We start from the raw sequence: 19138 nt of genomic DNA, 5'->3' as shown, positions 1-19138 counted from the left end.
ACCCCACCAAGGTCCCTTGGGTCCCAACCTTGAAACAAACATCCCATTAGTGAGCCATTTTATTGTTGTGTGTTTTTCTTTTTCTTTTTTTAATTGAAGGTCCCTTACTGGTCCTGCTTCCATGAGTGGCTGTGACCAGGGGAAAAGGGGAGGGGAATCAGGCGGCGTGGGGAGGGGTCATCTCCACAACATTCCATTTATACACAGAACTAAACAGACAAGCACAGAGTCACTATTGCGGTTAGAAATTGGCAGCATGGGAAAGGAGAGGAACAAGTGGGGAATTGGGCTGTCGTTAAAAAAAATACAGGCCCCCCCAAACAGGGGTGCCTGGGGGGAACTTGGTCTGCATCAACCCAAGAGGAATCAGAAGAATCAAAAGCGGTTTGGGAAGGCCAGAACCTTCAGGGGTGGAGGAAGGAGGAGGAGGAAGGTCCAGGGGGTGAGGGGGCTGTTTGGCAACTGGGGTGAAGGGACTGTCCTCCCCCTGCTGGGATCCCCCCAGCCCCTCTGGTCTGGCAGGAAGGGGGCAGCTTGTAACCCCCGTGGGCAGGTCTGGGGCTGCCAGATGCTCCAGGCAGGGGGTTGGAGGGGGCTCACAAAGGCTTGCCCTCCAGGGAGATGACGGCGCTGCCCCCCAGCTTCTCAGCTAGGGTGCAGCGGTCCTTGACCTCCTCATAGCAGTTTGCTTGTAATTCATGCTTGATCCCTGTGGAGAAGAAGGAAGAGCATCTGTAAGGAGGAGGCACTGGGCTGGGGGTGGGAGGTGTGGCTGGGAAGGAGCCAGTCAGAACAGATGGAAGGGACTAGGCTCTCCTCCAGCAGGCACGGGAGAGGAGAGGGAGGGATCTTCTTTATCATGCTATGCACTCCAGCCTGCAGCCAACGCCTGAGCAGAAAGGAGGGGCACCACCAATGCTGGCCCTTACCTGTCAGCTTCTTCTTGATGGCATCCTTGGAGCTGGCATAGATCATTTTGCTCTTGAGGGGTGCACACTCAGGGGCCCTAGAGGGAAAGAGTGAGACAACTGGCAGCAAAGCCCACTCCTCCAAGTCTAGCAAGTGCCCTCAAGTGTACATGACTTCCAGAAGCCCCTGAAATGGCCCTTAGCACTCAAGCTTTTATCAAGTTCCTCATTGACAAGAGTTCTGTTACAATGTCCTCCCCAAATGCACACCTTTGGGTTAACCAGGAGCCACAGACCTTCCTGTCCTGAGAAGGGGGTGTGGGACAGAGCTACGGCAGGTGACAGGAGAAGGTGCCTACAAGAGGAGCTTACCAGAAGATAAACACCAGGTCTTCCTTCTTGCTCTCCTTGGTCTCATAGGTGGCGTCGTAGAGGGCGTAGCGACAGTCCTTGTCTGGCAGCATCTTGACAAAGGTGGCATAGGGGTCGTCTACAGTCTGGCCCACATCACCTACCAGGATCTCCTTGCCCTCCTCCAAGATGATGTTCTTCTTGTCCTCACTCAGGCAGAAGAGCACGGCCTTCTTGCGCTTCTTCACCTCCTCTGGTGTCGACGACTTACGCACCTTCATGTCATTGAACACCTTGATGACGCCATCAGAGACAGCCACACCGGAGGCCTAGAGGGCGAGCCATATGTACCTCATAAGGAAAAGGTTTCTGGGACTTGCCCTGATGTTCATCCTTTGCTTTCTTAGAAGTTCTGTCTGGATGCTAACAAGGATAATCCCCAGCCCCAAGAGATCATTAATCCCCTTCCAAGACTGTCACTATTTCCCCACCCAAGTCACTGTCAAAGGACCAGATGTGACACAACCCCAGAATAGCACAGACAAGATCTTTGATCTCATAATTCAACATCATTCCTCCCCACCCCAACATCCTGCAGCCTAGAAATTGAAGGCCTCTGAGAAACAGAGCCTTGGCCAAGATGTGAGTCCAGAACTAAAAAAAACAAAAAAACAAACAAACAAAAACCCAGACTCCTGGCGCGTTTCCTACTCACAGAATTCAGTATCAGCTTCTGCATAAAGTGCTGAATCAGAACTTCAGATAATAGAAGAGAACCCAGACACCCAGATCACAATCACCTCTAGGAGAGAACCAGGACCCCACAACCCTAGATGGGACACCAACGGTGCTCAACAGTTCCAGCAAGGCCATCAGAACCATTTAGTGCTGTTATTACAGAAAGTATCCTCTCCTCTACTGGGATCTTTCTGAACCAAAGCAGGAACCACAAACCTCTAATTAAGGCACTACCTGACAACTCCCCGTTCACAGGGAAAAATGCAGGACCCAAACGTGGCTGATACAAGTTAGCAGTCGAAATTCAAGGGCCCACAGTCCTTGAGGGCTCTTTAAACTTATATTGTGGGTCGTGTTGGAGGACACCCTAGCCAGGAGTGAAATCTGCCCCCGCTCCCGGAACTGCAGAGGAAGCCGGCCACGTGATCGAGCCGCTTCCGGAGTAGGCGGGGAAAGGAGACCGGCTATACTCAGGGCCTCCCCGAGAAAAACCCGTACCCAGAGGCAGCAGCACCTCCAAGGCCTCAACCCCAAGGAATCACCTTTAGGGACCAACTTATCACTCCCCTCTGCTGCGGGCCCGGACAAGTTACACAATCTTCGGCTCTTGCAGCCGTCAAGCCGAACACAGGGGGCGGGGTGGTTTCCGGGCGGTGTCCGCCTGGGTCACTTCCCTAAACTCGGCTCCACCCTCAGGCCCCATCCGGGAAAGCCGACGGCTCCGCTTGTCCAGGGCTTGGGGCCCAGCAGCCAGGCCTGAGCTTGTGCGCACGCGCCGGCCGACAGCGCCGTTCCAGCCTTTCCCGGGTGTACTCGGCGGAGAACCCAACTCGCCTTATCCGCTCGCTCGCTCCCGAGTACGGCCGTGGTCTCTGCGGTGTCCACTCGGTGCTGGACGGTGCAAGCCCCTAATCCCAGACGCCTGCGCTCGAACCCAAACACCCCCGCATCCCCGCTAGCCGCCGCCCCCGCCCTTCGCGGGCATCCCTGCCACCTGCTCTCGAGACAGACCCGTCTGCGAGGGAGGGTGACGCGGAGACAGGAACAGCCCTTGGGTGGGGCGCGCGCGCCGAGACCGCTCGCGCGCTTTTCCTTCGCCGCCCCCGGGCCAAGTTAGGATGCCGCGTGCTCCCGTCGAGCGCGCGCCCTCGTGAACTGACTCGCTTCGACCCCGCCGCGGCGCGCGCCACCGGCTGCTCCGCCAAGGGCGGGCGCGCGCGTACCCTGGACCCCTCCCCCACGGCCGGTGTCCGCGCGAGCGCCACGGTGGGGGAAGGGAAGGGAGTCCAGGGGGCGCGCGAGCGACGTCCGAGCCAGCCCTCACCGGCGCCCGCGGGGGCGCACGCGCGTCCCGGCGCCGCCCGCCCCTTAGCACGAGACCCTCATCTCGCCCGGGGAGCTGGGGGAGGGGGTGCCGACGTCGCTCTCCTGTTCCCTCCCGCGCGCGCAGACGATCGACTGGCAGCCGCCTCCCCTCCGGCGCCGTGGCCTGCCGCTCACCATGTTTCCGGAAACGAAAAGGAGATAGCAAGGCGAGCCAAAAAGACAAGAGCCGCTGCAGCTGCTGCCGGGATCCGACTGAACGCGGCCTCTCCCGGCCCCTTCCGTTTAGTATGAGCCGCACAATGAGGGGCGGGGCTGGCTTCCGGCGCTCCCCGCGCGGGCCGACGGGAAATGAAGTCCAAGCGTCCTGCGCTGTCCTCGGGCTCGCTGGGTAACAGAGTCATCCTCGTTAGACAGCCTCCCAGCACCACGTTGCCTATTGGGACATGTAGTCCGAGAGAGCCGAGAGGGGCGGGCCTATGGTACGGAGAGCGCGCCCGTTGGTCGAATTTCCCAGGAAACGCTCTGGACTGAACGAAACCCCGGCATTGGGTAATGTGACCAGAAAATAAACCCCGACTTCGCGGCTCTTTACCCCGTAGCGGAACGGTTTTCCTAAGATCCATCTTGGCACTTTCTAGATCCCTGGGTCTGAAAATTTTCAGTGAGCTAGTATTTTGCTTTTCTGAATTGAAGCAGATATTCATTGGCCTGGAATCCAGTCCTAGAGCAAGGAGAATCCCAAGTATAAGGAGCCTTCAATTCAATAAACATTCATTAAGCATCCTCCATGTGCAAAGCTACTCTTGTCCACTGAGAAAAGGCTGTATGCAACTTCAATAAAATAAGAGTAAATAAAAAAAAACACAAGGAAAAAGCTACAGGGAAGTCTTTGTACTTGTTTAAAGGTGTCTGGCAAATTCACGAGGGCAGGAGTTCGTGCATTCAATTCAAGGATCATGTGCCTTTTTACTAGACAATGAAAAAAGAAAACATATTAAACCAGACTTAAATCTCGCTCTCGAGTTGATAACCAGCATATGGTTAATTTAATACCTGCAGAAATTGAGATATAACCTTCAAGAAAAGAAACTGGGTGGGGGACTCCGGGAAGATTTCGCTGGCCTAGAACGAAGACTATGTCTTCTTACTCTGCAGGAAAAGACGACAGGGTCGCAAACGAGAACTGGGGGCCCTGATCCTGAACGCGGAATAAAGAGTGTAAATGAATAACTGGAAGCCTGGTCTTTACGACCCGGGGAGCGACGCCCGAGAGTGGGATACGTCGCAGAGCATGCTGGGGGTTGTAGTCGGGGACATCCCGCTGCATTGCCCACCACCAAACTCCCCGGGGCCCCTGGTGGGGGCCGCAGCTCGACCGTCGCCTCCCGCAGACGACCCATCCCCTAGAAGAGACGGGCTACACCTTTTTTGAGCTTCGGAGTTTCCAAGAGCAACGAGGAGGGGGAGTTGAGACTTCGCAGTTACCCTGGAGACACGCTCCCGCCCGCCCCTAGCTGCGGGATGCCCTAGATGTCCTTATTAGGACATGAGACTAGAGGGGGCGGGGCCAGCCCGAAAGCCCGCTGGAGGCTCCTTATAAGGCAGCGTCGGGCGGGAGTGCGGAGCTGACTGGGGGGTGCGGGATCGAAGCCGGGTGGAATCTGGCGGGGCGGGCCTGGAGCTACCGCGCCCGCCTCCGCTCCTGTAAGGCCCCAGACCTGCACCTCGCCACTTCCGGTATAGCAACTTGGGGCTGTTCTAACTTGCTGGTGAGACTCTCATGCTTAACTGGGACCCCTTTGCATTGTTCCCATTTTTACCGCCCTGAGGGTTCCCCACTTCCAACGAATCCCCGAAACAACGAAGTGTTCCCCCTTTGCCCGGGCTTCTCACCCCCAGGCTGCTACCCTGAATCCAACAACGTGCCCATTTCAGCCCCTTCCACATGCCGCTATGCCTAGCACCTCCTACTTGCCCCCCTTCTACTTGTCCTCTGTCCCCCTTTCCCCAGTCTCCAAGCTTTGGTCTTTCCTGCGTGTCCCCGACTTCGCGACACTCCTCCACCACCTGGATGGGGGAGGCCCAGCTCGGCATCACCATTTCCTCGGAGGGTCCTTCAGCTTCTCACGCATTACCTTTGTGCCCTCGTCCCCTGTACCTAATTCCTAATGTCTGTCCTGGAAATATACCTGCACCCATTTACTCCCCCACCTCTCGGGCTCTACACAAGCCCAGTCAGTCCAGCGTTCTCGGCTAGAGTGAGACTGAAACTGACAGCCTCAGGTTACTCGGTTAAGTCCCGCCCCGGCCGGACCTCCCAGCCATAGGGAGGCGCTGTCCTCCCTCTCGCCTGCACAAAGAGGACCCCGCTCTCAAATCTGGGGTGGGAGGAAGGGGCGGATTAAGGCCTGGGTGGGGCGCATCCAAAAGGTTGGTTCTGGCTGGGAGCGGCGAGAGGGCGAAAGGCCGGGAGACGGCAATAGGCCCCAACCACTTAGAGTAGTAGAGGGGCGGGGAGGGCAAAAGAAGACAGCCCTCCGGTTAGTGTCCCGCGCAGGACCACGTGATTAGAGAGGTCCCGCCCTCCTCCGCCGGAACCAGGTGTTCGAATCCCGAGTGCAGAACTGGCGGCGTCCCCATCCTGCCGGCGTGAGGCGCCCGAGGACCTGCCCTGGTGCTCATGGCAGCGCCCGTCCGCCTGGGCCGGAAACGCCCGCTGCCAGTTTGCCCCAACCCGCTCTTCGTACGCTGGCTCACCGAGTGGCGGGACGAAGCAGCCAGCAGGGGGCGTCGCACGCAATTCGTGTTTCAGAAGGTAGGTTCTGGCTAGGCCTGATAAGGGACAGGTGCTGGCCGGGCTAGAGAACCAGGCCCACCTTGACCCGGTACTGTATCCCCTACCCACGCCAGGCGCTGCGCTCCCTCCGGCGGTACCCACTGCCCCTGCGCAGCGGCAAGGAAGCTAAGATCCTACAGCACTTCGGAGACGGGCTCTGCCGAATGCTGGACCAGCGGCTGCAGCAGCACCAAGCATCAGGTGGTAAGCCCTGGGAGCAGGGGTCGGTGGTGCCCTGGACCTCTCAGTTGCAGCCTCCGTAACCATATGGGATACCTTGGCTCCAGGCTCCCCACTCGTGTCCAAGCTGCTGTTTGACGTTGGGCTGATGGCTGATTCTTTCAGAGCCTCACTGCTCTCACAAACCACATGAATTGGCAGCATCCTACCTGGATTCCAGGGTCTGGAGTTGACTCTTTTCTGCTCCCACAGGTGACCATGCTCCAGGTTCATCTGGAGCGAACAGTCCAGCCCCGGAAAGGCTACCTGCTGAAGTTCAGGACTCGTCCATGCCAGTGAGGAGGGGGCAAGGGAGTGGAGGGGAAAGCAAGAGTACCAGGAGTAAGATTTTCTGGCTTGAGGGACTTAGCAGGGCAGGGTCCAGATCTCCCCACCAGTGATGCCTGGCCTTGGGCAAATGAATTCTATCTGATGCTTAGTTTTTTCATCTGTAGGTGTGGTGATTGACTTATAGTAGTGTCAGCTGAGAGAGTTCCGTGATCAAGTTATTCACAGGGCTAAACCCAGTAAATTGGAGAATATGCTGTCATTGAGTTTTCTTGCCTTACCCGTTCTGTCCTGCAGCGGGTGGTAGAACTGAGGCTGGGCTGGGCAGATTACACCCCCCACCCACTACGCCCTGAAGCTGTCCACTGGCTCATCTCAACTTTGCAGGAAATCATTCCATCACGTGGCCCATTTTACAGATAAAGAAACTTGAGTGACAGCTGAGCGACTTGCCCAGGGCCACATAGCTACCTAAGATAGAACCTGGACTTCAGCTCTGCCAGGAATTCAGTCTGTGACAGCTGGTTGGCTTTTGTGTTCAAAGCTTCCCCCGCCCCCGTACCTTTCAGGTTCCAGCCCAACTCAAAGCAGGAGGCTCTGGCAGCTACTGGCCAGCTCGGCACTCGGGGGCACGAGCAGTGCTGCTGCTGCTGTACCGGGAACAGCTGGTGAGCGCCTGGCTCCACCCGGAGTAGGGGGACTGAGGCAGTAGGGCATGAGGCTCCTGGAGGAGGCTGGCTCAGGCACTGAACCTACCTAGGTTACGTTTCTGCCTTGGTTCCAGAATCCCAGTGGCCCTGGCTTCCTAACCAAGGAGGAGCTGCTGCAGAGGTGTGCCCAGAAGGCTCCCAGGGTGAGCACTGACGTGGGGAAGGACAGAACCAAGGGGCTCTGGATCTGACCCTGAGCCCACTGGAGGCTGCCGTTCTTGGGAGCAAGCCTTGGCATGGGACATATGGTAGCGCCAGGCACTCTCCAAGGGTCTTCTCCCCTCTGAACAGGTGGCCCCTGGCAGTGCTCGGCCTTGGCCAGCCCTCCGCTCCCTCCTCCACAGGAACCTGGTCCTCAGGACACACCGGCCAGCCAGGTGGGGCTGACTACATGGGATGCAGGAGGCAGGGAGGGGAGTATGCATGACATGCTTAGCGTGGCCCTGTGGTCTGAGAGGCACTTGCTGCAGACCCGGGCAAGTCCAGAAGAAGCTGCTGTGAAGGGCAAGAACATGGCTGGTGGGAGGAGGGTTTGGGAACCACTGGACTTGTTTGTGCAGGGTCGCCAAGGCTAATGAGGCCAGCGTAGCTGGGGGTAGGTAGGAGAGCCTGCCAAGTATGAGTGAAGAAGGAAGATCTGTGTTCTCTGTCTCCACCTTCCAGATATTCACTGACCCCAGGGGGTCTGGATCTGGCCCAGAAGCTGGCTGAGTCAGAGGGGCTGAGCTTGCTGAGTGTGGGCATAGGGCCAGAGGAGCCCCCCAGGGAGGAGTCCAAAGTGCCAGGAGCAGCCTCAGCTGAGCTGTAAGGAGGAGGGAGAAAGAGGGTAAACAGGAGAAGGAGGGGTCTCCTACAGCTGAGCTGTGGCTGCCCCCCTCCTATGGGTTGGGGGAAAGATGGCCCTGGCACAAGAGTTCTGGCCTCACACACACCCATCCCCTTCCCTACTCCTCTGTAGTGGCGCCAATGAGGGGAGCGTCCAGCAGCCACCCTTGGAGCTGGGGCCTGGAGAGTACAGGGTGCTGTTGTGTGTGGATGTTGGCGAGACCAAGGGGTGAGTGAGGTGGGAGGAAGTGAGGGAGAGAACATGGGGGGCAGCCCTGGTCTACCCTGACTTGTGCCTCCCACCTTGGGACTCCAGGGCGGGGCACAGGCCAGAGCTGCTCCGAGAGCTGCAGCGGCTGCATGTGACCCACATGGTGCGCAAGCTGCATGTTGGGGACTTTGTGTGGGTGGCACAAGAGACCAGTCCCAGAGACCCAGGTAAGGAGCACGGAGAGGCAGGTGGCTGTCAGGGGCAGGGCCTGGTGGGTGGGGGGATGTGAGCCAACAGGACCCATCTTGGTCTCGGCAGCACGACCTGGAGAGCTAGTCCTGGACCACATTGTGGAGCGAAAGCGGCTAGACGACCTGTGTAGCAGCATCATCGACGGCCGCTTCCGGGAGCAGAAGGTTCTTCACTGGCCTCCCTGCACTCCCTGCCCCCTGCCTGCCCAGGGGCACGTCTGGGTGGCCCCAAGGCAGAGTCCCCACAACCCCAGCCACAACCCCTCTAGAGCTGCTCCAGGGCAGCCCTGAGATCAGACCTCCTTAGGCCCCACCAGGTGCGCAGGTGTGCAGGGTGTCTAGGCTGGGCTGTGGGGCATATTAAAGGTCTCTAGGGAGTCAAGCCCCTGCCGCCTGGGGAGCAAGGCTCACACCTCCACCTCCAGTGGTTGTATCTTGGTGCTGGCTGCTGAGCTGATCCCACTGACCCCACCGTCAGGCCACGAATAGGCCAAGGGAGGCTTGAAGAATGGGCATCGTTCAGGGCTTTCCGTGCAAAAGTAATCCGGTGAGCAAAGGCATGGATGCTGCTCTGAGGCAGGTAGAGACTGGGAAGGTTGAGGAGGTGAACTGGTGGTACCAGGGTCTCACGGCAGTTTTGAGGGTGACATGACGGACACCTATCTTACGGGCATCCAGGCCTGACCCTGCCCTCCCTCCACGTCTGCCTCCCCAGTTTCGGCTGAAGCGCTGCGGCCTGGGGCACAGGGTATACCTCGTGGAGGAGCACGGCTCAGTGCATAACCTCAGCCTTCCTGAGAGCACGCTGCTGCAGGCTGTCACCAACACTCAGGTGAGCCCGGAGGGCAGGGCCAGGCGGCAAGGGCCCTGTGGTATGTGACTCCAATCAGGAGTCTCTCTCTCTTGGGCCGTCTTCCCCAGGTCATCGATGGCTTCTTTGTGAAGCGCACAGCAGACATTAAAGAGTCAGCTGCCTACCTCGCCCTCTTGACAAGGGCCCTGCAGAGACTCTGTCAGGTGAGCAGGTGCCTCTGTCCAGCACTGGCCCCTACTTGCTTGTGCTCCCTCAAGGAAGGTGAGGTGAGGGAGATCTCCGTTTCTAAGGCTGGCCCACTGAGGCCCAGGATTGGGCAAGGACTGCCTAGGGGTTGTCCCCTACAGCTCTGGCCTGGCCTCAGTTCCCTCTTCCCTCAGGGCCACACCCTCCGCAGCCGCCCCTGGGGAACCCCAGGGGATCCTGAATCAAGGACTGGGCCTTTCCCTAACCCTCTCTGCTCACTCCTCACCTTTGAAGACTTCAATGCAGGAGCCATCAAGAACAAGGTACTGCCTCTGCCCAGTTCCTCCTTGTGAGTCTGGCCTTGGACCACTCCTGACATGGTCCTCCCCTGACCCCAGGCCCAGTCTGTACGAGAGGTGTTTGCCAGGCAGCTGATGCAGGTGCGCGGAGTGAGTGGAGAAAAGGCAGCAGCCCTGGTGGATCGGTACAGTACCCCTGCCAGGTAGGCCCCCGAAGAGCCCCTGTCCTCTGCCCCTGCCCTCCCTGCATGGAGTTTAATTCAAGCAATGCTTTGAGTGATCTGGCTCTGTGAGGGCTGGGCCGACCCAGCTGACACCTAGAGAATTCATTGGAGGTCAGGTGGTGAGGAAGACAGAGCCAGCCAGGAACAGTCAGAGTCTCAGGTGTTGGGAGGTGGGAGGGGACATTCTACTTGGTACAGCAGAGAGGCCTTCCTGGAGGAGGAGGCTTGGCCATGAAGACTAGGCCAAGAAGAGCCATACTTGGGAAACATTTGCAGGAGCATGACAGGAGGGGGAGCAGGATGGAGCAGGGCCTTGAATGCCAGCTTCAGGAAGTGTGGCAGTGGTCCTGACTCCTCTAATCCATGCTGACCCCTTCCTGCCTGTCTCCCGTGATGCTGGCCCAAGCCTCTCAGGATGGGCCAGCAGTCAGCCATTGTCAAGATGTAGAAACTCAAACTCCTCACCCCATCTCCAGCCTTCTAGCCGCCTATGATGCCTGTGCCACCCCTAAAGAACAGGAAATGCTACTGAGCACCATCAAGTGTGGGCCACTGCAGAGGTGAGGGTGACAGACAGACCTGGAGGGAGTGGCTAGGGCTGGGGTTATCATCGCCCAGGGCCTGACCCTTACCTGCCTCTCTATTTGTGCAGGAATCTGGGGCCCGCTCTAAGCAGGACCTTGTCACAGCTCTACTGCAGCTATGGCCCCCTGACCTGAGCTTCGCTGCGAAACAGGCCCCAGCCTCCATCTTCCCAGGCTTGCCAGCCTTTTAACTGGAATATTTGGGGTATAATAAAAATCTAAGTGTTTGCAGCTTTATGTGTTATAGAGGAGATGCCAGGTCCCAGGGATCTTTTAAAATACCCAGGTAGGAAGTGGGGAATCCATCTGGTCCAGTGGTTTTTAAATTGAGCTCCTCAGAACCTTTGGGGTTCCCTGGTGGAGCACTGAGACTGCCAGGGAGATGGAGTCAGTGAGGCGTTCCAGCTTTGAATCTAGTTTATCAAAGTTCCCTGATCAAGTAAAATTTCCTTTGATAAGAAGTTCTGTAGCTTGGAAAAGAAAAGTTTAAAAAGCACTAACAGTCTAATTGCCCCATTTTATGGATTGGAAGACTGAGGCTCAAAGAGCTACTAGGCTTTGTCCAAGTTGATAGTGTGAGGCCAAGCTAGGATTGAAAGCTAGGGTCTCCTGGCACTGTCTAGACCAGGACTTTTCAGGCCCCCTGCAGACCAGTCAAGCCTGAATTTCTGGGCTAGGGCCTGGAGTCTGCAGCCTTATGTCCTCCTTTCTCCAAGTGATTCTGTTGCCCATGATATGTAGGCCAGTCCCAGCCTTGGGGATGCAGCTCCCAGCTCCTGTCAACAGGGCCCCTGAGCCTGGGAGGAGACAACCCCCTTTAGGTGGACTTGGGCCACCTCCCATGAACCTGGCCTTTCTTCACCCTGGGCTTTACTGCAGTGTGACCCACCCCCCTCAGCCATCAGGACTCCTTCTTTGTCCCCTTTATTGCCTTTCTCTCTCTACCCTTCACAACAGCATCTTCCCTTTTAGCAGAACCCAGTCATCCCTGAGCCCCAGGCTCCTCGGCTACAGGGAACCACCCCCTCCCTGAGGGCTCCCCCACCCACTCCTCAGAAGGTGTAGGCCCCCACGAAGACGGTGAGTCTCAGTACAGAGCTGGCCCGGTAGCTCATGAGGGAGTTCATGGTGACCATCTCGAGGTCCAGCACGTACTCCCGGGGGCCTGTCACAGGCCGAGCGAGGACCAGCATGGCGCTGACATTGTTGATTTGCTGCAGGGTACAGTTGGGGCGGGGAGCAGACATGTAGATTGTGTCAGCCTATGCACCAGAACCCCACCCCAGCATCACCTCCCCACCCCAAGTCTTGTACCCACAACCAGTAGAGAGAGAAGTAGAGAGAGCCCTGGCCAGCCTGTGACCTCAGGCTCTCATCCAGCTCTGTGACTCCCTCAGTATCTCCTGCACCCAGGCTCCTGCCCTCAGAAATATCCCACTGGTGCTCTTCCCACCCTTTCCAGCTAGTTCTTCTATTGTCTAACCATGGTCAACTGATGATTCAAAGCCAATTGTGAGGCTCTTGGGAGTGGTGGGGCCTTTGGTAACCTGAAGCAGGCAGGCTCACATTCAGAGCACTCAATTTCAGGAAGAGAAAACTAGCACTGATACCAGACAAACCCTAGCACCCATCTTACTGTGAGTCACATCTGGACCCTTCCTTCCTAACAGCTCTACCAGCAGAGAGCTGGATTCTCAGGCCCCAGGCCCCTGCACCAACCCCTGCTGCGTTTCTCTCCAAGACCCGGCTCTGCTTGCTCGCCCTTCCCAGACCATGATACCTGCTACCTCCCAAGGCCTCTTATGCTAGTCCTTTGTTTAAGGGTGAAGCATTTGAAGCCAGATGCACAGACCAGTACAGGGACTCAAACCCTGGTGTCCAAGTGTTTTGCTAGAATTGCATTTAACCGTCTGTAGTTTCTACCAAGGGAATTTAGGATACCCCTACCTTTCTACAGAAGTTCGGCCCACCCCAGGGGCAGGGCTTTGAGAGAAGAGGTGGGGCATGGTGGCATAGTTGAGACTCCTACTTAAGGTTTCCTGGAATTCAGTTTGGGATTTTACATGTCAGTTGAGGGGTGGGATTGGGGAAAGCCTTACCCTAATGTAGAAGTCCCCCTGTGAGTTTCCAGCACGGATCTGAAAGGCATTGTAGGCGCCAGGGTAGACGGAGGTTGCTTGGATCTGGAACACGTCGGCAGGTACACTCCGCTCTGAGGTGATGCTCATGTAGCGGTGCACGATGGATGAAGGCTGCTCCCGGCACAGTGGGTTGGAGGCTGGACAGAGGCAGCGACTGGAGGCCCCAAGATGGGGATACGAATGAGGTCCTAGCCATCTATCAAACTTGGCCCACCCCCAAAATTAGGGATCCCAAAGGGATCCTCCCACTCTTCCTGTAACAGCTTGCATCATTTAATCATGAAGGACTACAACACCCATCAACCCTTGGAACACTCGCCAGCCCTAAGAGGCGCCTGCCAGCTGCAGAACTCTCTGGGAGTTATAGTTTCTGCCATGGCCTGGCGTTGAGTTGACTCACTTGTCGGACACCTGGACGTAGGGCTCCACACAACGGTTGGTGTCGACGCAGCGGTAGCCCCCATGGAAGTTGACACAGGTTTGGGCCTCAGAGCACTGGTGCACACCCGACTCACACTCGTCAATGTCTGCCCAGGGGAGAGGGGCTGGAACAGGGCTATTGGGCCACCAGCCCCTGACACCACCCTGCCGGCTCCACGTGGGCAAGCTGTACCTTGGCACAGGCGCGTGGCCAGCAGCTGGTAGCCCTGTGGGCAGTGACAGGAGAAGCGGCCTGGCTCGTTGACACAGCGGTACTGGCAGAGGTAACTGGAGTAGCTGCACTCATCAATATCTGAGGGTGAGTGGGGATGAGGACTGGCGGGCAGGCCTCCCAGTTCAGTCCCACACACGCTCATTGAGACAGCCCAGCCCCAGATTAGGCTCAACGTAGGAGGACAGAGCCACATGAGACAAGCCCTGCAAAACTCAGTAAGGGAAAGAGGATTCAAGGACGGTCTGCCCAGACTGCCCAGCTCACAGATCTCTCTGCCCCAGGACTGTAAGACCATATAAGTGAGATCATTGGGAATCTAGAGGTTTGGCTGCAAATCCTACTGACTGAGTTTGGGGAACCTCAATTTTCCTGTCAATAAAATGAGTGAATTAGACTGGATGTGCCTTAAGGTGTCCCTGCCTGCTCTGGTTTTCAATAATTTGCCCAATTCCTGCAACTACAGTCAGTCCAAGTACACAGTCACCTCCCGTGGACTGTGAGCAGCACAGGAGGGAGCCAGGTTTTCCTCTCTGCCCCTTAAGATACCCGGCACCGACCCCGGTACCAGAAGGGCCAGACTACGGAGCAAAGCATGAAGCATAACAGAAACAGAGTAGGTGGCCGGTTGACATGGAATGTCATGTCAACTGTGTTGTGTGTGGCCTTGGGCAAGTCACTTAACCTCTCTTCACTGAAGTACTTTATGTTTTGGGACCCTCCCAACAAAACTTGAGGGAGGTATTAACGTCAATTTGCAGAGGAGGAAAAACTCATTCTTACCTCTTAGGACCGTTGGCAGGATTAAATGAAGCCAAGTATGTAAGGGGTGCGCGCTGCACAGGGCAGGCTCTCAGTAAATGCTAATTCACTTTACAGCATTGCTGCTTGGGGCTTAATAAAGCTTGTCTGTTGTCATTTTCCCACTTAATCCTCAAGACAACCCATCTTACAGAAGAAGTGGACTCACAGAGAAGAGTGACTTGCCCTAGTCCAGGACTCAAATGCAGGTCAGCCTGATTCCCAGGGAGAGGGGCACTGACATCTTCACTCGGTCTCCCTATTGCGCTTCAGCGGGGACCTAAACTGCTGCTCCCCTGTGTGCCTCCCCCACCAGGCTGGGAGTTCTGGTGGGCAGCTCTGCAGCCGCCCTGCAACCAGCTGGGGCTGAGTACACAGGAGGCACACGGGTGCAGAATGGAGGGGCCACAGAGACATCAAATGGACAACCGTGTGGCAGGAGGCGCAGCATGGCGGAAGGGCCTGGGGGACCAGTGGAGGAACATAGGGCAGAGACGGAGCTCTCACCACTGCAGGAGAAGCCATCCCGGTGCAGCTCATAGCCCTGGTGGCAGCGACACAGGAAGGTCCCATAGGAGTTGAAGCAGCGCTGCTCACAGGGAGCCCCCATGTCACATTCGTTCACGTCTAGGGGTGCCGGGAAAAACGGGGGAGGGGTGAAAGCCAAGGAGCAGCCCAGAGTCCTGCTTCATCTGGGCTGGTCAGGAAGGGAGCTCCCCCACCCCACCTCACCGTGCCCAGGATCCAGGATCCTGGCCCAGCCCAGCCTCACCCACACAGGAGCGGTTGTTGGGCCCCAGCTGGAAGCCTGGTTCGCACTGGCAGCGAAAGGAGCCAGGCAGGTTCACGCAGCGGTGCTGGCAGTAGCGGTAGCGGCACTCATCAATATCTGGGATGGAGGCAGGGGAAGGACCGCAGAGGACAGAAGTCAGGTGAGGCCCAAGCTGGCCTTACCACCCATAGTCTTGCCTGTGTCTGGGGGCCTGGTCTGGGCTGGGTCAGCCAGGACTCACACATGCATGCATATAGGCCTTTGGTGACAGTAAGGCACAGGTGGCAGGGGACTGGGGTGAAGCCTCAGGGTAGGTTGGAATGGGGCTCAGGTGCTAGGGCAAGAGACAAGCCAGGGGCACAGAGCAGAGACTAGAGAGGCCACTCCTGAGACTCACCCACACATTCGGGTCCAATCTTGCGGTAGCCGTCGGGACAGGTACATTGGTAGGAGCCAGGCAGGTTATGGCAATCCTGGCTGGGGCGGCAGTCATGCAGGGCCTGGGCGCACTCATCCACGTCTGCAGGAGACACCACTCAGCCCCGACCTGGGAGCCCACGTACCACCCAACGTGACAGATACCTCAATGTGGGAGGACACAGGTCGGGTACCACTCACATAGGTGTGTGGGTGACTGACACCCCAAAACAGGAACATGTGGACCCTCCCAACAGCACAAATAACAGTCCACCAGCCTGGAGCCAATGAGAAAGGCACCCCTACCCTGAGAGACCCCATCCCAGGAAAGCATAGGAAATAAGGTCCTGCCTGTACTCCCAGGAGCATGATTCCAGGGCCTTCCTCCAAGGCCTGTGGCACCCAGGGGTGGGACGCAGACCAGGAAGGGGCAGGGGCAGAGGCTGAGAGGCAAGAGATTTTGCATGCATCTGCAGCCATCAAGGGGAGGGCCATGGAGGTTGGCTGAGCAGTGGGACAGTAACTGGGGCCACCTGTGGCAGGCCCCACACCAAAGGAAGATCTGAACAAGGGTATGGATGTTATCCCAGAGGCCCTGAAGAGGCTTTTGAGCATAGGAGGAACATGAGGTCTGAGTGTTTAAGATGCAATGACAGGTGCTTTGTAGAAGGATTGGCAGCCTCAGTGCCAGGGTGACCCTCACTCACCCACACAGCTCTCTTGCTCGTCGGGCTCATAGCCTGGTAGGCAGGGGTTGGGGTGTTCAACAGGGGGCACTGGTGGTGGTGGTCCCTCGCTATGCAGGTCATTGATGACAGCAGCCGAGCGGGGCAGGCACAAGTAGCCCCCATAGTGGTTGATACATTTCATTTCCCCCTTGCAGGCCTCAGGGATGGTCAGGCACTCATTGACATCTGCAGAGAGGGGCCTGCTGGGCACAGCCAGTCTCCTTGGCTGGCCGTGGAGGGGGTGGGAGGCAGGAGCCCAGCTCAGCCTTCTCTAAGCTGTGTGACCCGGGCAGGGCTTCCCTCTCTATTCAATGAGCTAAGGCTGCCCAGGACCACTTCTGAGGGCCTGCCAGGGGCTGATGGTGGGGTGGCTGTTTGCACAGTCACCCCCCTTCTCTTGCCCCCAAAAGGGTCTCTATCCCTCCCCAAAGCCCTGACCCTGACTCAGCCCAAGAGTGATGTGCAGGCCTCCTTACCCACCCACCCCAGACACTGCCCTCCCAGATGGTGATGGGAAAAAGCTAGGTGGGAGAGTGATTAGAGGAGATGTCCAGGATCCAGTCCTCTGGGCAGCGCCCTGTTGTCTCTAGACTCCTGGGGTGGGGGTGGGGAGCATGGGGGTGCTGGCACGGTGTCCTGGTTTCTCTGAGAGGGAGGGGCCTATTGGCTTCTCCACCCCTAGCTGAGCTGGCCCCCTGAGAACCAGAGCTGGCCAGGGCCAGGCAGAGCTGGGCAGGGGACAGGCCACTGGGCACCCGCAACGGCTCTTGGAGCTGGGGTTGCAATCCTCTTCCTGGTTCGTAGAGGTGGGTCAGTCCAAGCATACTCACCCCGGCAGTGCTGGCTGTCGGGGTCCCACTCATAGCCATCTGTGCATTCCTACAAGGGGACCAGAAGTGGCCAGTAGTCACCCCCAGTCCCTTATAGCTGACCAGGCCAAGACCAGGGCCCAAGCCTGGTCACCCTCCCAGCCTGCTCCAAACAACGGCCCCAGCTGCTCCACTAGGGAAGGGGAGAGTCTTCCCCAACAGCAGCCACCCCAGGATCCTGGTTTCTGTGTCCCTGCCCAGCCCAGCCCAGGCCAGTGGCCCCACAGTCCCCCACCGTGTAGCTGTCGGGCTCCTCGGAATCCTGGGGAGACGCTGCCCCCAAGAGCAACAGCAGCAGCGCCCAGAGCAGTAGAGACCCGGGGAGGCAGGAGGCGAAGGGGAGCATCCTGGGGCTGGGAGGTGATAGGCTGGGGTCAGGGCGCCTCTGTCACGGCACCCCCCATTCCTTGTACCAGCATTCAGAGCCCTGGCCCCAGCTGCCTCCCGCCCAGGACCAAGCTTGGGGCCCCGGAGCCTCCCAGGGCCGAGGGCCGACTCCTCACGCAGGCCGGGGTTCGAGGCCCACTCGCCCGGGGCCGCCCCGCCCCCGCCCCGTCCCCCGGCGGCTCGGCCCGAGGAGCACGGGCCTCTCGGCTCCTTGCTGACGCCGACTCGGCCGAGACTCTGGCTCTCCCGCTCCCCCCGCAGACGGCCACTCACTTGGGCCCGCGACGGCCCGGCGGCCCGCGGCTCCGGCGGCTCGGTTGGCTCCGGCAGTGCCTGCGGCAGACGGACAGGCGGACGGCGCAGCTCCCTGGACGCGCGGCCCCAGGAAGCGCCCCCCGCCCGCCCGCCCGCCGCGGCGCGGCCCACCCCGGCGCCTCCGCCCGCCCCTCGGTGGATTCCTGAGCCCGCGCCAGGGGGAGGGACCCCGACCCCCCGCTTCTCCGCCCCCGGCCGGCCGCAGGCCCCCACCCGGTCCCCCGCGGCGCCGCCCGGAGCCGCCTCCCGGCCCAGGGCCAGGGTCCCCTTGTGCTCGATCCTGGGGGCATTGGCCCTGATGCCAGACCCCAGACTCACTAGGGAGCCTCTAGGCCCTCACTTTGCACATCCCAATATGTCATTCTTCGCTCCCAGACCCTACCTAATCTGCGCCCCAAGAATTCCATCCTGTGCACCCACATCTTAATGCCGGGGCCTCCAGACTTCCTGAGCCTCCCCGAATGTCATCCTGGGCAACCAGACCCCACCTGGGACTTCCAGATCCTCACTCTGAGCCCTCCGGAACGTTACTCTGGGCCCTCAGACAGTCTGGAAATACTAAATCGTCCCGGGTCCCCAGACCCTTGCCCTGAGACTATACACTCTGTCCATCTCTGTCCCATTCTCCCCTCCATCCCCAGGACTTTCTTCAGCCAGGTGGTCCCTTCACTCCAGGACAGCCTCCTCTGAGCCGAGCCCTCAGTCCGCGAGGCTACATCAGTCTGGGGAGGGGGCGGCAGTTCACTTTTCGCCCAGAATGAATGGAAGCCCCAGAGAAGGCAGGCAGGGCCGAACTAGGGAGTGCAGGACGCCAGGGTCCTGTGCCACCGCCTTCCTGGCCATCTCCCACCGGCATTCCCACCCCTTCAACACCCCCCACTCCTCTGCGGCCGGGTTTCTGCCTCCTCTCCGAGGCCAAGGGAGCGCCTCAAGAGGAGGAGTTTGGGCGGAGCTGGCTCCCAGGAAGGGGCGGGGTCTCGCCCTGCACACGTCTCAGGGCGGGGCCAGACGGGAAAGGGACGCGTGTCCAGGGATCCCTTGCCTGGAGGCAAACAGCGTGTGGGAACTACAGAGCCCTTAGTTCCTTCTCCCACCCCAGTTTATCCTCACGATCGCCCTTTAGCCCCTCTGGCCGGGGTAGGGGGTATGCAGAGCAGAGGACATTCGGGTGGGTCCTGAAGTGAGCCTTCCGGGTTCAGGGTGAACTGGAAAGCGCCTCCCCCACTCCCAAATCCTTCCACCATTCCCCCCACCCCAGGTTAGGGCGAGGCTAATAATAGTTACTT

At 58.6% G+C, this 19138-nt stretch overlaps 3 protein-coding genes across 15 annotated transcripts; 1 reads left to right on the top strand and 2 right to left on the bottom strand.

The window, feature by feature from the left end:
• Positions 1-41: 41 nt before the first annotated feature.
• CFL1 (cofilin 1) lies at positions 42-3656 on the bottom strand. The gene is made up of 4 exons (XM_010957150.3): positions 3498-3656; positions 1281-1588; positions 930-1006; positions 42-709 (listed from the first exon to the last, which is right to left on the bottom strand). The coding sequence occupies exons 1-4, from the start codon at positions 3498-3500 to the stop codon at positions 597-599; spliced, it is 501 nt and encodes a 166-aa protein (XP_010955452.1). The 5' UTR covers positions 3501-3656; the 3' UTR covers positions 42-596.
• A 1255-nt stretch (positions 3657-4911) lies between these two features.
• MUS81 (MUS81 structure-specific endonuclease subunit) lies at positions 4912-11001 on the top strand. Of its 10 annotated transcripts, none has more exons than XM_045518212.2 (16): positions 4912-5092; positions 5925-6138; positions 6234-6363; positions 6592-6674; positions 7236-7334; positions 7451-7519; positions 7668-7753; positions 8040-8180; positions 8335-8430; positions 8518-8639; positions 8731-8828; positions 9379-9495; positions 9585-9986; positions 10062-10165; positions 10663-10746; positions 10839-11001. In XM_045518212.2, the coding sequence occupies exons 2-16, from the start codon at positions 6004-6006 to the stop codon at positions 10903-10905; spliced, it is 1833 nt and encodes a 610-aa protein (XP_045374168.2). In that variant the 5' UTR covers positions 4912-5092; positions 5925-6003; the 3' UTR covers positions 10906-11001. The 10 variants fall into 10 exon arrangements, 9 of the variants coding, with proteins under 9 accessions (XP_045374168.2, XP_045374169.2, XP_045374167.2 ...); XM_045518213.2 differs by having other exon boundaries at positions 5869-6138; XM_045518211.2 differs by having other exon boundaries at positions 5335-6138.
• Positions 11002-11169: 168 nt separating this feature from the next.
• On the bottom strand, positions 11170-18763 carry EFEMP2 (EGF containing fibulin extracellular matrix protein 2). Of its 4 annotated transcripts, XM_074371706.1 has the most exons (12): positions 18341-18763; positions 17811-17870; positions 17386-17503; positions 17112-17160; positions 16261-16467; positions 15534-15656; positions 15137-15253; positions 14872-14991; positions 13525-13644; positions 13312-13456; positions 12870-13065; positions 11170-11984 (listed from the first exon to the last, which is right to left on the bottom strand). In XM_074371706.1, the coding sequence occupies exons 3-12, from the start codon at positions 17494-17496 to the stop codon at positions 11823-11825; spliced, it is 1350 nt and encodes a 449-aa protein (XP_074227807.1). In that variant the 5' UTR covers positions 17497-17503; positions 17811-17870; positions 18341-18763; the 3' UTR covers positions 11170-11822. The 4 variants fall into 4 exon arrangements, with proteins under 4 accessions (XP_074227807.1, XP_074227804.1, XP_074227805.1 ...); XM_074371703.1 differs by lacking the exon at positions 18341-18763 and having other exon boundaries at positions 17811-18207; XM_074371704.1 differs by lacking the exon at positions 18341-18763 and having other exon boundaries at positions 13312-13438; positions 17811-18202.
• Positions 18764-19138: the final 375 nt, after the last annotated feature.

This window comes from Camelus bactrianus, chromosome 10 (genome assembly GCF_048773025.1).
Source record: "Camelus bactrianus isolate YW-2024 breed Bactrian camel chromosome 10, ASM4877302v1, whole genome shotgun sequence".
Taxonomy (NCBI): Eukaryota; Metazoa; Chordata; class Mammalia; order Artiodactyla; family Camelidae; genus Camelus; species Camelus bactrianus.
The sequence above is the reverse complement of the archived record's forward strand: the minus strand, read 5'-3'. Positions and strand labels throughout refer to the sequence as shown.

Coding starts and splice junctions, on each gene's coding strand:
- CFL1 (XM_010957150.3), bottom strand. Junction 1,007..1,280: donor GACCTGGTGTTTATCTTCTG/GTAAGCTCCTCT, acceptor CTTTCCCTCTAG/GGCCCCTGAGTGTGCACCCC. Junction 710..929: donor CATCAAGAAGAAGCTGACAG/GTAAGGGCCAGC, acceptor TCTTCTCCACAG/GGATCAAGCATGAATTACAA.
- EFEMP2 (XM_074371703.1), bottom strand. CDS start 18,142: ATGCCCCCAGGATCGAGCACAAGGGGACCCTGGCCCTGGGCCGGGAGG. Junction 15,254..15,533: donor GATTGGACCCGAATGTGTGG/GTGAGTCTCAGG, acceptor CCTCCATCCCAG/ATATTGATGAGTGCCGCTAC. Junction 11,985..12,869: donor AGGGGGACTTCTACATTAGG/GTAAGGCTTTCC, acceptor TGTACCCTGCAG/CAAATCAACAATGTCAGCGC.
- MUS81 (XM_045518212.2), top strand. CDS start 6,004: ATGGCAGCGCCCGTCCGCCTGGGCCGGAAACGCCCGCTGCCAGTTTGC. Junction 8,640..8,730: donor GACCAGTCCCAGAGACCCAG/GTAAGGAGCACG, acceptor TGGTCTCGGCAG/CACGACCTGGAGAGCTAGTC. Junction 9,987..10,061: donor CAGGAGCCATCAAGAACAAG/GTACTGCCTCTG, acceptor CCCTGACCCCAG/GCCCAGTCTGTACGAGAGGT.